We start from the raw sequence: 16,703 nt of genomic DNA, 5'->3' as shown, positions 1-16,703 counted from the left end.
TGATATACATCAGACCTGATCTCCTTGTGAGGAAGAGGCCTGGTCCATCTTATTCAGCTCGAGAGACATGTCCGACGATGTCTTTAGCAATTCCCTGAGCTGCTGTTTTAATTAATGGCTTAAGTATCTCCAATCCCCGTTTCAGAAGAGGGATTGCTTTCTGGAAAAGGCTCCAGAATATGGCACCTATTCCTGCCCCATATATGACCGGGGCACCTGTATAGCCAGGAAGGGCAATTACTGCCTGGGCCCTATAATAGTTCTTGTAATAGCTTGACCACCAGAACTTTTCAGAATTAACATTTTTTTAAAGCTGCAGACCTCTCTGGGAACGAAAGTGTAGCTTCACAATCACCTTGCCAAAACAGAATGGCACCATCTTTATCTCCACAGTGATGATATCAATGTAGCGCTCGCTCACAGGAATATAGTGCGCCTTGTCATAAACAATGCTAACACGCTCACTGTTTTGCCCTTGAACTGGAATACATCGCAAGAGGCAGACATAGCAGACTGCCTCTTGCTCTACATCTACTACCTGATGCTCTACAATGTTCGTATAACAAGCAGAGTGTTGAACCTGCCAATTATATTTGCAGGGACAGGCAACACTTTGGTGGGTGTGTCAGGAAGAAGTCTTAATATATGGGCTAGTTCAGCTCCTGCAGAAAAGGTGAAGGCGTTTTCACCCAAAAAACCTAAGTGCACTTTAGTGTACACCTAAGTGTATTTTAAGTGCACACCCCAAGTGTATTTAGATAGAATATACACTGTCAGAAATGTACTTGTACCCTTTGTTGTATTTAGAAAACTGCAGCATGTCCACTAAGTCTGTCTGCCATTGTGCATCCACCTCTGAAACAGTCTTGTTTCTTTTAAAATGAATCCTCACAAGTTTGTTCAGAGTGCAAGTGTCCTGTTCTGAAATCAAGGCCTCAACTTGCCTCTGCTGCCTGGCCTCTTGAAACAGCAGATTTAAAGCTCCCAAAGCTCCACACTTTCCAAAGGGTGTAATATATTCTCTTTAGGATTCAAATGTTGATCATTGCTGCCGAATTTTCTTAGAACTGTTAATATATGCAGAATGTTTTCTTTCTAGTACTTGCTTAAAGAAATATCATGACAGTTTTTTTCTTTTCTTTTGCTTTATGTTTCAATAAAATTGAGAAAAAAATGGTGTGTGTTTTTTTTGTAAAGGATTTTCTCATGCTCTGCCATGGTGCTGTTTAACACAAGTATGAACACACATATTTAAAACAAAATTATTTTATTGGTCATCATCAGTGCATACAAATGAGATGCAGGATACATTGACATCCCTGAGATGTGTGTTCTCAAAGGTGCAGACCTGCACAAAAGAGGGCAATGTTTTAATACTGCATGGTTAAAATTTTTTTCTTTTAAACACATCAGGCTTACCAGCTTGTCCTACTCCTCAACTGGAGTTTGCTGTTCAGGTTTTGTAAGCATGCTGCCATCCATGGCTTCCTCCTCCTCCTTACTTTCAGATGATGAAGTAAAGCATACATCCCTGAAGTAAGAGGATCTCAGGCTGCCTGAAGTTGGCATTAGGCAATCACATGATGACCACTCTTCACTAGATCTGCAGCGCTTCTTGTTGCACTGAAAATCCTGGAACCTGCTTGACAAAAAAGAACAGCAGCCATACTCATCAGAAAAGTCCGAGTCCAGTAGTTATCACACCAATAATGATGAGACGTCTTCTTCACCCATTTTTACCTATGCAGTTTTAGTTTCGCAGGAGTTTGTTTTAAAATCTGATGAATTCATTCTTCTGTTTTGGGGGACAGTACCTGGAGGCTCTCCGGCTTCAGCTTCCATAGCAGAATTAGGATTGGTTTTACAGGACCTACAATCATTCTGGTTCTCTGGGAAGGTTGTTTCTGGATCCGGAACCTGGCCCGTGGTATAAGCAGCCATCTGGTGAGTTTTCAGGCCTGCTGGAGGGTAGGATAGGCTCTTCAGTGTCATATACACAGCCTTGATTTTCCCAGGCTAAATGTTCAAGGGTGCCAATGGCAAAGTTAGGCCAATGGGCTGCAGCAGAGTCGTAGCATCTTCCATGGTTTCTGCAGAACTGTAAAATGGCCTCCTTTAAGCACTCTCCCACAGGGCCTATACTTAGAGGAGACACTTGACCCCATTTCAGCCAATAAAGTTACACAAAATGGCTGACAATCCATTATCACACCTGCATAGTCATGCCTTTCTGGGCTCTAAAACTTGTTCCTACTGGTCCACATGGTGGGGCATGTTTGTATAGGTGTCACACGCCCATCTTCAGGGCATGCCCAGATACATTCTGGGGTGGGGTGGAGGGAAAGAACTGGGGTGAGGGCATAGGCCAGGTTTTGACCATTTCCAGTGGTGTAGGCCTACCTCTGACAGTTTCCAGTGACATCAGCAAACATGTGGCTTCTAGTTACATCACAGGAACCATGTGGCTTGATTTGAACACAAAAACATGTGGGGTTTTTTTACAGCTAGTATGTCTTTAAACCATTGAACTCCAGTCTCTCTGCTCCTAGTCCAATCTAACCGCTATACCACTAACCATGTTTAACTCTAGTTACAAGCCATGACACAAGCCATGACACAAAACCATAGTCATGAAGCTGGTTTCAAATGCTGGTTTATAAGTTACCTTATAAGTTTATAAGGGAGGAAGGAAGGAAGAATATGCAGGTTGGTTGATGCTCCCAATCAAAACTCTATGGTTTGTAAATCATATAAGTTGCCTAGGGGCTGACATAATACACAGCTTAGTGTCTCCGCAGGACACCACTGTGGGGCTCTTGCAGATTTCAAAGGAAGTTCAAACACTGCCTTGAGGCAGTGATTTCAGAAGCTGCATTTCTGCAGGTTCTCCTATTTGGGGCAACAGGGAAACCTGCAGAAATGCTGCTTCCACAATTGCTACCTCAGGGCAGTTCTGGAGCTTCCTTTGAAGTCTGCAGGAGCCACACAGCAGAGTCTTCTAGAGGCAGTAGGCTGCACATGTCAATCAGTGCATTAAACCTCACAATTTCTAAAATGTGATTGGCAATAATGCTTTCCTTCTTGTGGATTGCATGGGGATGTAGCTCAGCATGCAGCTGTTTTGCATGCAGAAGCTCCCAGGTTCAGTCTCTGGCATCTCTAGGCAGTGTTGGGAAAGACTCCTGCCTAAAACCTTGGAGAGCACCTGACAGTGCTGAGCCAGGTGCAGCAGCAGCCCATGAACGCGCCTCCGGGGGGGGGGGCAGGGTGGCAGGAGGCAGCTTTAAGAGTTAAGTAATTTGGTACCCACCTCTGCTGCAGCGGCACCTGAACACTATTCAGAGCCGCAACATGGCACCCAGCAGCCCCACGGTGGGGAAGTGCCTCCGCCACTCACCTGGCTTCCATGGAGCTGAGCCCCTGCCAGAGGCCAGGTGAGTGGCGGAGGCGCTTCCCTGCTGTAGGGGCTGCTCGGTGGCACCTTGCAGCTCCGAGTAGCATCCAGGTGCCGCGGTGGCGTACGTGAGTCCTGAATTACTTTACTCTTAAAGTTGCCTCCCGCCGCCCCCCTGGAGGCGCGTCCACAGGCCGCCACTGGCCAGGTGGACCAATGGTATAAGGCAGTTTCCTATGTTCCATCTACAGTGTTGTGGAACTGTAAGGTACCTTCTACACCCCTTCCTTCCTACTGAAGCTCCCTGGGCCCCCTGAAGAGCCATGGCTGAATGTCATGGAATGTCTGGTTTATGTGATTGATAAACCATAGTGCATCAATCAGAACCATGAGCTGAGCCTGCACGTTCGCCACTCCACTTTCCTCCTTACCTAGGACATTCTGGCTAGGGCTGTGTATGGATCATTATTGCAGTTCAGTCCAAATTCAGACTGACCTGCCAGTCCATCAACAGGTTCGGTCAAACCAATGGGCCAGCCAGTCGGTCCGACAGAACCAGCTCAAACCGGATCACCAGTTTCAGTGGCTATGTATGTTTAAAAGTTGCTTGTAATAGAGGAGATATCGCTTAGGGTGGCCAGTGAGGGCAGGTGGTGCCAGGCAGAGGTTCGGGTGGTGAGAGTGAGTAAATGTGAAAGTGCTCTCAGCTTACCAGTCTGGTACCACTCCTGGAAGCTGCAGCCCCCAGCAGCCTGGCCACATGGTCATGAGGTTCGATTTGTGTGATCAATAGGTTCGATCTTGGACTGATACACCTTTCCTAAAGGCCAGTCTGGTTCACAATCAAACCATCAAACTGGCCTGGTTTGCGGCAGATCGGTTCACTATTGAACTGTTTGTGTACACCTGTAATCCTAGCTTGTTAAACAACTGCTTGTGTGAAGGCCCTCCTTCCCTCAGCCATGGTTTCTCAGGGGCTCCGAGAGCTTCAGCAGGGAGGAAGGGGTGGGGAAATAAGACAGCTGATGTTATGCAGAATTACCGAATAGCTTGTGCATTTCAGCTGATTTTCTATGGCAGCCTCATGTACCACTTCCAGTTACAATATTCATTTTACTCTCTACAAAGGAGTGGGAGATTTTCACACAGCTGAGAGCACACATCCCATTTTGAGTCATTTGTTAAAAATGTATGTTTGGTTCATGAGCATATTTGGACTCCAGTCGACGAAGAAGAATATTTATATACTGCTTTTCAACAAAAGTTCCAAAACAGTTTACATAGAGAAATAATAAATAAAGGTGGAACCTTGTCCCACAAAGGTTCACAATCTAAAAAGAAACACAAGAAGGAAAACAGCAACAGCCGCTGGAGAGATTATGTGCTGGGGATGGATAGTGCCAGTTGCTATCCGCCTGCTCAATAAAGAGAATCACCACTATTAAAAGAAGCATCTTTGCCCAGTTAGCAATATAAACATGTTGCCTACGTTAAGAAAAAGGTCTCTCTGTTCACTTTCTCCACACCATATATAATTTTATACACTTCTATCATGTCTCCCCATAGTCACCTCTTTTCCAAACCAAAAAGCCCTACTTCTGTAGCCTTGCCTCATATGGAAGGTGCTCCAGGTCCCTGATCATTTTGGTTGTCCTCTTCTGGACCTTTTCCAGTTTGGTAACCAACAACAGTTTCTAGTAATCAGCTAAGTTTCCTGCATCACAGAGGCAAAGCAAGTACACCTGTTTTTTTATTCAATGGCCAGTGAAAGGATTTTACAGGGCAAGAGTGTCAGGTAGTGCATGTGTTTGTGGCAATCTCTTCCCTTCATGACACCGATACTGCATCACAGCACAATGTACAACAGTGTCCCCTCTAACAGGGATTCCCAGATGTTGTTGACTACAACTCCCAGAATCCCCAGCTGTGATGGCTTTTGCTTGGGGATTATGGGAGTTGTAGTCAAAATCTGGGAATCCCTGTTAGAGGGGACACTGAAGTACAATCTGGTGGCATTCTGAAGGTTTCTGGCTCCCTGGATTAATATTTAGCATTTCTATAGTGCTTTCAGGTGTTCACATCTCATAGGCACTGTTCCCACTAGGGCATGGACACGTGTGCATGTTCACAAGTTTTTGGAAGTCTACTCAGTTCAATTTAGATCCCGCTCAGGTTGAATCAGGAATGCCCCATTCTGAATGCAGGTGCGAATACACTGCCTTGATACTGCCGCCATGAACAAAACTCATTCCACACAGAGATGAAAAAAAATTAGAGGGACCACTGCTCACAGGTATCATATTATCATTACAAGAATCTAGTAATGTAAGTATTGCAATCCCAATAGTGGGGGGGAGCCAAGGCTAACAAGAAGGGACTTGCCTAAGCCTACTAGCAGGTTAATGACAGAGCTCAGATCCAAACTTGAACAGAGGAACATAGGAAGCTGCCATATACCAAGTGAGAATATTGGTTCATCTAGCTCAGTATTGTCTACTACACAGACTGGCAGTGATTTATCTAAGGTGTCAGGCAGGAATCTCTCTCAGGCCTATCTTGGAGATGCCAGGGAGAGAACTTGGAACCTTCTGCATGCAAGCATGCAGATGCTCTTCCCAGAGCGGCTCCATCCCTCAAGGTGAAGATCTTACAGGTGGACCCTGCTTAGCAAAGGGGACAAGTCATGCTTACTACCACAAGACCAGCTCTCCTTCCTGGGGAGTTCTTGATTCACACCTCAGTGTTTTGCTCACTATACTGTACTAAACAAGCAATATTTGCAGCATTTAAAAGATAGCTACATATGAGGCTGAATACACTGAAAAATTTCCCTGCCAGTCACCAGAACTAAATTTTTGGTCACTACCAGCAACTACATTTGAGCGGCCCTGAAAATATTTAAGCAGATACATCAAAGCTACACTAAAACAATGTTTCCATCTTATTTTAGACTGGCAGTCTTGTGCTATGTTATTCAATTTGGAAGGAGGAAAGCTGGATTCATCCAGTAAGGACATTTTGTTCTATAGAATGTCCAAATCTAGCCTGAGAGAACATTAACAGATCAGTGTTTCATAAGAACTTTCTAGTGTGTGTGTGTGTGTGTGTGTGTGTGTGTGTGTGTGTGTGTGTGTGTGTATTAGGTCATAAGCCACCTTAGGTACTTGTTTTGGGATCCATGTAACACAAGTCTTGTTTTCAAGGATTCCACTGAGAGCACCTTTTCCTTATTTGGTAATGAACACAAAGGACATTTCAATCCTGAGTCATACTGAGACATGGTTCAAAAACATTAAACTAAGTTTTAAACTAATTAAATAATGTGCCTGAAAACCAGTATATTCTCTCTCTCTCTCCGCCCCCCCCCCTTTTTAGAAGAGACAGTCAAGCCTCAAACATTTATTTGCACAATAAAAAATGTATTAACTTCTGCAGATCTACTAACCTCACACAGATTATTTTATCTTCGGATGTTCATTTGTGCCTCTTACTAATTAGTAACATTAAACAATAGTCATTAACAACTCAAATTATAGTGTATTCTATTCACTTTGGTGGAATGATTTGTATCTGGAGATTGCTGTTGGTGTATGAATCCATAATAACTTTAATCAAGTCATACTTCAAGGGCCGATTATCATACAGGAAATAAATTACTTGGGTTTCTAAAATTCAGGTTACCTGATCTAAGCAACTAAGCCCACTATTATTAATTTAAGTCTCCCTATATAATTTTGAAGGGATACACAATGAGAGAGAGAGAGAGAGAGAGGGAGAGAGAGAGAAAAGAAACCCCATGTGCATGCACATGGACAAATATGCAGAACTATTTCATTTTCTGCAAGAAGCATCTCAGTCTATCCCTGGTGACAGTTCAGAGGTACTGTTTGAAGCTTAAACTGACACCTGGTATGCATCTGTCTATTGGCTGGTATGAATTAGATAAGTTCCAAAATATGCAAAAGCTGTAATAGCTGCTGGATATCTAGAAGAGCAACTTCACTGGCCGAGACCCACCTGGTTTTAGAATATCTGATCATGGCTTGAGATCCATGAAACACATGCGTCCATTGTTCACCAAGTCTCAAACAAGACTACTACTAATTAAATAATAATGTATGAAATCTCACTCTCTCTATCTGTTCAGTTGTGCCCAACTTTCAGTCACTCTATGGATCAATGCACTCCATGCCGTCCTATCTTGTACAGCTTCCTTTAATTCCTCCATGGTCATTCCAGTGTCATTTTTAATAATATCCAGCCACTGAGTACAAGGCCGTCCCCATCTCCTTCTCCCGCTGATCATTCCCAGCATAATTGTCTTTTCAAGTGAATCAGCTTGACTGACATGGCCAAAATATGTCAGTCTTTGTTTAGTAATCTTAGCTTCTAGATATATTATTAGTTTAACTTGTTCTAAAACTTTCTTATTCATAATTCTTGCTGTCCATGGGATACGCAACAGTCACCTCCAACACCGCATCTTGAAAGCCTCCATCCTTCTCCTATCTGCCTTCTTCAAAGTCCAAGTTTCACAGCCATATGTGGCTATTGGAAATATTGTATTAACTAATCTGTATTTGGTTAGGAGACTAATATCTTTGATCTTCCAAATTTTACTCATGCTGATCATTGCGGTTCTTCCAAATGCTATATGCCTCCTGATCTCAGGGCTACAGTCACATTGATCGGTTTTAGAGCCAAGAAAAATAAATTCCTTTACTATCTCAATTATCTCATTATTGATCTTTACTCTGACTTGTGTGTTCTCTGCAGCTGTTAATATCTTTGTTTTCTTGATATTAAGGTGCAATCCAAATTTTTCATTTTCTTCTAAAATTTTTAAAATGAACCATTCTAGACCTTTCTTGCTTTCCACAAGCAATGTCGTATCATCTGCATAGATGACATTATTTCAAGGCTCTTCAAGATTTAAGGATAAACACTGATTAGCTGCAACGTAACTTCTGCCTCAGCTCACACTGGAACCTCTCATGTTGATTATAACCCCTCAGAGTGCTTTAGAGCAGACTCTCTACTAATATCAGTGGAGCAGATTAAAATAAATGATTAAGGGGGGAACGTCTTTTCAAATGAGTGCTTTAATGAGAAAAAGTGTCAAATCAGAATTTTCATAATTTTGTTTAATGTAAATATTTTAAAGTTTTTTGAATCTACAATATCTACCAAATATATTACACAAACTTGCCACCTGATATAATAAGGGAGAGGTTTCAATGTGAGATTGAGTTATGATTCAAAAAGTGTATTTTAATCAACTATTATAAATCTACACTTTTAGCTTTGAGAGAATGGATGAGCCTTGCTTTAGGGTGAAGAATCATAATACAGTATTTCAAAAAGGCTGACATCTAAACCAATGTTGCATGTGCCAAAAATGTCCTGCATTTTTGCCTCAAAGACATATTTTCAGGAAGCAAACTATACTATAGAGGGAAGAGGAGACTGACAAATATCACCCCACCCCCATTGCACATACGGAATGTTTTTCAGCACATGCAACATTAGTCTAGATGTCAGCCTTTATTACTTTTTAAAAAGGAAAACAAGAGATGTTTGCTGTAATGCTGAGAAGAAGTGCACGGGATCTTGCAAAAAAAGGTTTAAAACATTTTTTTAAATGGCCAGACATTGCTGTGGGGCAGAATGTAGCTTTGTATTATTGTGCATTAGGCTATATCTAAATAAACACCCATTATTTCATATAATAAGAGAATCTCCAATATTTAAAACTGTTCAAAAAATTTCTTATATCAGTGCTGGGCAGACTTCATGCTTGTGTGATCTACCTAAAAAAAAACCCAGAAGCCTGAAATATACTAACCAGAGCCAGTAACAAAATAGAGGCTCAGGGAAATCCCCCAAACCACTGAAGTGCTTTAAAAGGATCTGGTATATTGCTAAAATGACATGTGTCTTATGCTGAGTTACTGTAAAGTAAAGTAAAATTGTGCTGTCGAGTTGGTGTTGACTCCTGGCGACCACAGAGCCCTGTGGTTTTCTTTGGCAGAATACAGGAGGGGTTTACCACTGCCATCTCCCGCACAGTATGAGATGATGCCTTTCAGCATCTTCCTGTATCGCTGCTGCCCAATACCAGTGGGGATTTGAACCAGCAACCTCTTGTTCCCTAGGCAAGTTACTTCCCTGCTGCGCCATTACTGTAGGCCACCAAAAACCCATCTTATTCATACCCAAAATCTATTTACTTTGACTACTTTTGATTATAAAATTGAAAAAGTAGTTCTAAGTATTATTAAGAGAGCTTACTTTCCACTTATTTTAACATCATGACTCTTACCCAAGACCCTCTCCCATGTGATGTGCATTTGATTTGTATCTGACTGTCTACAAAAGGTATGTTGTCACACAGCAAAAAAACAAAAACAAAAAACAAAAAAAGACTCCTGTTGGGGTCCCCTAGAACCTGCTTCCCACATGCTGTGAATTTGGTTTTTAATGTACTGTAAACACAAAGGTTATTAAGAAGGGACACAGAAGGCTCCTGGAGTCGAAATCGACTTGATGGCACACTTTTCTGTACAGTGTCTTCCTCTCATGATTTTCTGGATAGTCCATATATGCCATGCATAGATAAATGTCATCAATGCAAAGCTAGCTACCCTTAACTTTCATAGTTTTGTACGTCTCATGCGTTCATGTGTTCGTACTTTAAGCTAGCACATTTTTCATGTTTGCTTTGTTCTAGTGAGTCAATGTTGGATTTAACAGCTGGCTGCTACTCAGTTCATCACAATGGCTAAGTGCCTATTTAAAAACTGAGGTTCCAAAATTATGGCCCACAGAGAGCCATTCAATTACATTATACTGACATTTTCCTACTGAGAGATAGCTATAAGTATATTAAATGGTGTCTCAATGTGGCTTTCAGTGCAATTGCTATAGGTACCACAGGGACATTAGTCACAAAAGAAAACCAATAACTTGCATAATTATAGGTAAGATGAGTGTATGAAATTGTATTGTGATTCATTCAAATCTTGTTAAAGTTCAGCTGTCATATGTCACTATTTTCCTACAATCGTTTTGTTTATAACAATTTAGGAAACAATCTGGTTTCCAGTTCATAACAGACTGACATCTCTAGAAGAAGCAACCGCTAATGAGAAAAACTGAATACAAATGACAGCTGAGCTAAGATATGGATATGAATACACAAAATCTGTCCAGCCATCTGTATTAAGGCCTTACCCAAAGAATGGTTTTATGATCTAGTGAAGCTTTATGAGTGCTGTCAAACTCATTAGAAGACTGACAGTGCTGCAAATTTTCTTATGCTGAATGGAAAAGTAGAGGGTAGATTTTCCTTTTTGTAAGGTTATATCGCATAATACACATTAGATGTGCCAATTCACAACCAACCATTAACTCTTCTTCCTCTAGTACTAAAATCTATCAATGTTTACTTGACCATTAGTCCCACTGAAATCAGTAGGCATACACAATATGAATATATATGATTAATATACTGCTTTCCAACAAAAGTCCCCAAAGCGGTTTACATAGATATAAATAAATAAAATTGATCCCTGTCACCAAAGAGCTCACAATCTAAAAAAGAAACATAAGATAGGCACCAGCAACAGTCACTAGAGGGAAGCTGTGCTGGGGATGGATAGAGCCAGTTGCTCTCCCCCTGCTAAATAAAGAGAATCACCACTTTAAAAAGGTTCCACAAGACTGGGCTACAAACAGTTCCTCTGCAAGGGAATGAGCCAAGCTTGTTCTCCACAGAAGTGTACAGTTTTCCCTCTTTGCTAATTTTAGGAGGGACTGCAAGGCATAATTTCCCTTTGATCTTGCCAGCTGGACTGTTCAGTTTTTTCAGATAAATGCTATGTAATATGTTATTATTTTCAGTTGCTGAAATGAAGAAGCTGGATAGTCAAACTGCAACAGTAGGGTCTACTGGCTACATGTATATCTTGTCAACCTTGTACCTGCCATCTTAAATCTTAAGAGTAGGATTCTTGACTGTTCTAGATTAATAACTCTACATTTAAGAAATGACTAATCCTTGAAAATATTATACATACTACAGAGGTATTAACAAAGCTAGAACTACTTTTTGCACAACTAGGTCCCACCAGTGATATTTGCTGATTCCACAATTGCAAGTTTGTTGGTCATGTGCACGACTTTAGTGATTGGCTGAGGGTCATCCATTGAGTTTCATGGCTCAGTGTGGATTTGAAGTCTCCCTGCTCCTAGTTCAACACTCGCTACACCACATTGGCTCCCAGTGTGATGTGTAAAACCCATCCCTTTATTTCCCCCGTTTTCCACTTATCCACTCTATGGTCTCAAATGCTCAAAGGAAGCCTGCAGAGTCTCGAGCATTTTTAGAAATTGTGAGCATAAAGCAGATGTACAAAGTGCACATCCAAATGAAGTTGTAATCAATTGTTTTCAATAGGATGTGTGTGCTTGAAAATATTTCATCTACACAGTTCACTTTTACATAACTTAAAATTTTAGCCTACTTTCCAGTAGGCTTACAAGATCACCTGGCATTCTGTGTGTGTGTCCACCTGTGTGTTTCCTCTCTATCAACTTTGCAATGCCCGGACCAATATGAACCAAATTGGGTACAGTTGTAGTGACATATAGGGACACCTCAATGGCATAGTCTGTGGTGATGTCATCCACCCTGATTCAAGATGGTGGATGCATAAATGTTTGAGGCGCAAGTGGGCTAACTTGTGAAATACTTAACCGTTTTGAACCAAATCTGGCACCGTTGTAAGGAGTGACACACAGGGACACTTCAACAGCGTGGTTTGTGATGGTGGCTCAAAGAGCCAGCGTGGTGTAGTGGTTAGAGTGCTGGACTAGGACCAGGGAAACCTGAGTTCAAATCCCCATTCAGCCATGAAACTAGCTGGGTGACTCTGGGCCAGTCACTTCTCTCTCAGCCTAACCTACTTCACAGGGTTGTTGTGAAAGAGAAACTCAAGTATGTAGTATACCGCTCTGGGCTCCTTGGAGGAAGAGCGGGATATAAATGTTAAATAAATAAATAAATAGTCATCCACCCCAATTTCAGATAGAAGATTCATGAACATTTAAGGTGCTACTGGGCTAACGTGTAAACCGCCTAACCGATTTGAGCCAGATTTGCTACAGGTGTAGGGACGCATAGGGATGGCTCTAGGGCATAGTTTGTAATGATGTCATCAACTCTGATTTAAGATGGCAAACACATGAATGTATGAGATGCAAGTGGGAACCGATTTGGACCAAATTTGGTACACTGGTACATTTTGGTACAAATTTGGTCCCCACATAGGGACATCTCAAACACATAGTATGTGAAGATGTCATCCGGCCCAATTCAAGATGGTGGACACATGAATGTTTGAGACGCAAGTGAGCTAACATATGAATTGCCTAACCAATTTGGATCAAATTTAGTCATGTTGTAGGGATATTGAAGGGAAAGTAGGGAGATTATTTCTTACTAGAACAACTTGTAATTTACTTGTAAACTGACATGAGCTTCCACTGGAGCAAAGTGCCTGGAACTTGAACTGTGTCACCAATTTGCCAGGAACCAAAAAACAAAACAAAACACCTCTAAGGTTAACAGAAGGGCTGCTTCTGTGAATTGGCATATTAACCACCAGTTAATCCCTCAATCCATCTGCAGCTCCTTCTGCTCCTTCACTCTAGACAGAAAGGCCTGGAACCTGGTCTATGCCATAACTGCCAAAAGACCAAACCAAACTGCCTACAAACACTTCCACATATCACTAACAAATTGCAACTGTGGATATTAATTGTAGGTTGCTTTAGGGAGCAATCTTAGCTAAAAAGCAAGGCATAAACAAAAAAACAAAGCAAGCAAGCTCAATTCTCTGTATCGATTTACAAACAAATTATGTGGACAGCACATTTAGACTGCACACATTTATGCCCACAAGAATCATACCAGAAGTGTTCCTGTGGATACTAGATGCCAACCAAAGCTTACCATGACAAGGTTGACAAGTGATTTTTTTTTTTAATTGCATATAAATTTTATAAAAGCATGCTTAAGAATTTCCAGTTAAGAGATGGGGGGAAATTTTTCTCACTTTGTCTCTTAGGGCTCCTAATAGTATTATGGGCTCCAGGGGCTAGTGACCATGGAGCAAGGGTGGACAATTGTCCCCAAGGTCTGGGGGGCCCCCAAGGCTCCACCTCGGCCAGGGTGCCCGCTCACTGGCTGGGAGCGCAAAGCAATCCCCTCTCCTCTCCAGCCAGTGTTTGAAATACTGTCTGGGGAAGGATGGGCCCTCTTCCGGGCATTGGCCCCGCCCCTGCATCTGACATCAGATGCACAGGGCGGGGCTGATACTGGCCTTCATTTCAGAGATGAGGTGGACAGGAAGAACTAGTGGCAGTTTTTCCTGCCTGTCTCAGTGACAATGCTGGGCTTGGCCTGCTCTTGGCGGAGCTAGTTCAGAGCTGCTGCAGCAGCAGGTGGGCACTAGGCGGGCTGCTGCAGAACGGTACTGGAGCAGACTGGGCCTCTTGTTGTGGTTGCCAATGCGGAGCTGCTGCTCCTGCAACAGCAACAGGCAGGCACTGGACAGGCTGCTGCAGAGTGGCGCTGAAGCAGGCCACTCTCGCTGCGGGTGGGTGGAAGTGACGTCTGAAAAGCCAGCTGGGTGGTGGTGGGGAGGAGGCGACAGCGAAGGGTGCCCCGATATGAGCAGCTAACCCGGGCCCTGGGAGGAGACTGACCTCTCCTTTGCATCTGATGTCAGATGCAGGGGGTGTGGCTTGGGGCACCTGCAATGGAGAAACTCAGGTGGCAGAGGGGCCACCACAACGCTCCCCAATTCCACTGATGGGCTCCTAAAAGTATAGTGATCACCACCAACTTCCCTTGTCTACTGAGTAGTGGATATTACTTTACAAATATAAATCCTCTTAACAGATTCTACATTTTGCAACTCTTGTTTCATGGACCAGCTTTTACTCAGTCTAAAATGTTGCCATTTTAATGACAATCCTGCAAATTCCAACTATGGTAAAGCTTTATACAGCATAACATATTATGGTCTGTAATGGTTTTTCAACCTTCAGTTTCTGTCTTCTAATCTGTGTCTTGCAAATAACTTCAGAACTGCAGCCAAACACAACTGAAGACAACACCAAAGTATAACATGAGCTCAGGGTTTCAGGGATTTCTTCCTCTAAACCAATTTCTCAGCCACCCTACCCCCTGCATTTCCCTTACATCTGAAAGCCTTTAACAGGAGTTAAATATAAGAGCCAAATTTAAATCCTTTCTTGACACTGCTTATTCCTTCTTATGGCACTTATAATCCCAACTGTCAAGTTGGGAGGAAAGTGGGAGTTATGTCAAGTATCACTCCTTAAAATTCCTCAGAAAAGACAGGACACTCTCTTTTACTGAACACATTTGCAGAACGCAAAGAAATAGTAGTAACAATTCCTGAAAAAAGAGGGAAAGGGCTCAACTCTGCATGGAACACATGCCTTCTTTGACTTGCCTCCACCCTGCCTCACTGTTGCATCTATGGAGCCTACGGAAATTATCTAGTGGCAATGGAGAGGCAACCCAAATCTCGGAAAGGCACTGTAATATTCATACAGCCTGTACTCAGCCACATTTGAAAACTGCTTACAAAGCCTAGGGGGCGTTTCACACGCATACAATTTCTATACGGAAGTCACTTCTGAATAGGAATTGGTGTCTCCTGCACACAAATTGCACCACGTAACCTAGATTAGTACAGACTACTGCATATGCCTGCGATGTACACATGCCAGGAAGATGCGGCCAGTCACAGCCAAGGCCCCTCGTGCATGCACCGGGTTACACGCGTATAGTAGCCTTACACATTATAACATACATGCAGGTGAACATGTAATGTTGGGAGCAGCCAGCAAGAGTCACTTCACGCATTACACGACAAACAAGCGCTTTAAAGACACGGACATGCCGCAGGGACGTCTGGGCGCTCGCCGGCGCACGTCCCCATCGTGTACACTTCTTTGCTAACGGGCGCTTGTTCCCACCCCGCACGCTCAACTTGAATGCACAGCATCCCTGAGCCCTGCCCAAGACCTGCCCTTCTCTTCAGGGCGGACAACCACGGGCTTCAACACCAATCAGGAAGCAACAGTTCGTCCCACGTCCTTGTTTTTGAAGTTCCCCGAGTAAAGAGCTCCCCAAGGATATTCGGAGTTGCCGAGGACAAGGTCTCCTCAAGTCAGCAGGTCAAGCGGCGGGCGCTCCCTGACCCTTGAAGGGACATGGCAGGAGGCAGAGGCTAAGTAACGGCACGGTCTGGGCACCTAACCCGCCTCTCGTGACCCCGCGCCCCACCCCACCATAAGGCGCGCATGACGGCACCGGACTGCTGTGCGGGGCGGGGAGGCGTCGAAGGCGGCACACCCACTAGGTGGGCTCCCGGGCAAGCGCCAAGCAAGCAAGGCGCTCCGTCTCCCCCGCTCCCCTCAGGGGCCAGTCACGCACCTTTCTGACCTGCTGCGTCCCGCCTGAGCAAAAAGAGCAGCAACAGGGAGGCCACCGCCTGCCGGGTCCCCGTGGGGAGCGGGCGCTCCGGGCTGCTCACCATGCCCTGCGTCTCCTGCGCAACCGGCTATCCGAATGCATGCCGAGCCGGGCCACTTCCCTCCTCTTGCCCTGCTGCGGCCAACAACGGGACCAGAGCGCGCGCCCTCCTCCTCCTCGCCTTTCCTTCCCTGCGACTCGCGAATGTGACCGACCGCGCGCCGCCCCCTCCCCTTCCTCTCCCTCCCCCACCCACTAACCCGTCGCTCCCACCGCCCTCGATGGGCGCAACCACTTCCGGGTCTGTACGGCTTCCCCAGCTAGAGGCTGCTGGAGCCGCAGCAGCCCCTTTCCCAGCTCGTCTCCTCCTCCCCCTCCTTCAGCCCAGCCCCAGAGTACCCCGGCGTTGTTGGACTCCTAAAGGTTCACTTTGGTGCTGCCGCTTACTGGAGCTTCCCACACAAGGAAGGAACGGACGGACAGCCTCAAGGGCTGCAAATGGAAGTCTCAGAAAGTAACGACACGATTAAAAAATATTTAAAAACTCAACTTGCACCCGCGAGTCTTAAGTTGTGACATTTTAAAAGCTAACAGATGCATGGGGGTTCATGAGTTAGAGGAGCCGATTTCGTCAGATGACGGTTGAGGAAAGCAAGCTGACTAGAGAGGATTAAAATAATAATTAAGGTGGCGGATGGAGGAGACGGAACACACACTGTTTAGTTCAGACAACAG

The 16,703-nt window shown here is 44.0% G+C and overlaps 1 protein-coding gene across 2 annotated transcripts in view; it reads right to left on the bottom strand.

Moving 5' to 3' along the window:
- Nucleotides 1-16,164, bottom strand: part of DCBLD2 (discoidin, CUB and LCCL domain containing 2) — a 75,849-nt gene extending 59,685 nt beyond the window's left edge. For both annotated transcript variants that reach the window (XM_053308722.1, XM_053308723.1), the window contains exon 1: nucleotides 15,930-16,164. In XM_053308722.1, the coding sequence (XP_053164697.1) occupies nucleotides 15,930-16,032 (103 nt within the window). In that variant the 5' untranslated portion in view covers nucleotides 16,033-16,164. The remainder of the gene's footprint in view (nucleotides 1-15,929) is intronic.
- Nucleotides 16,165-16,703: the final 539 nt, after the last annotated feature.

This window comes from Hemicordylus capensis, chromosome 3 (genome assembly GCF_027244095.1).
Source record: "Hemicordylus capensis ecotype Gifberg chromosome 3, rHemCap1.1.pri, whole genome shotgun sequence".
NCBI classification, from domain to species: domain Eukaryota; kingdom Metazoa; phylum Chordata; class Lepidosauria; order Squamata; family Cordylidae; genus Hemicordylus; species Hemicordylus capensis.
The sequence above is the reverse complement of the archived record's forward strand: the minus strand, read 5'-3'. Positions and strand labels throughout refer to the sequence as shown.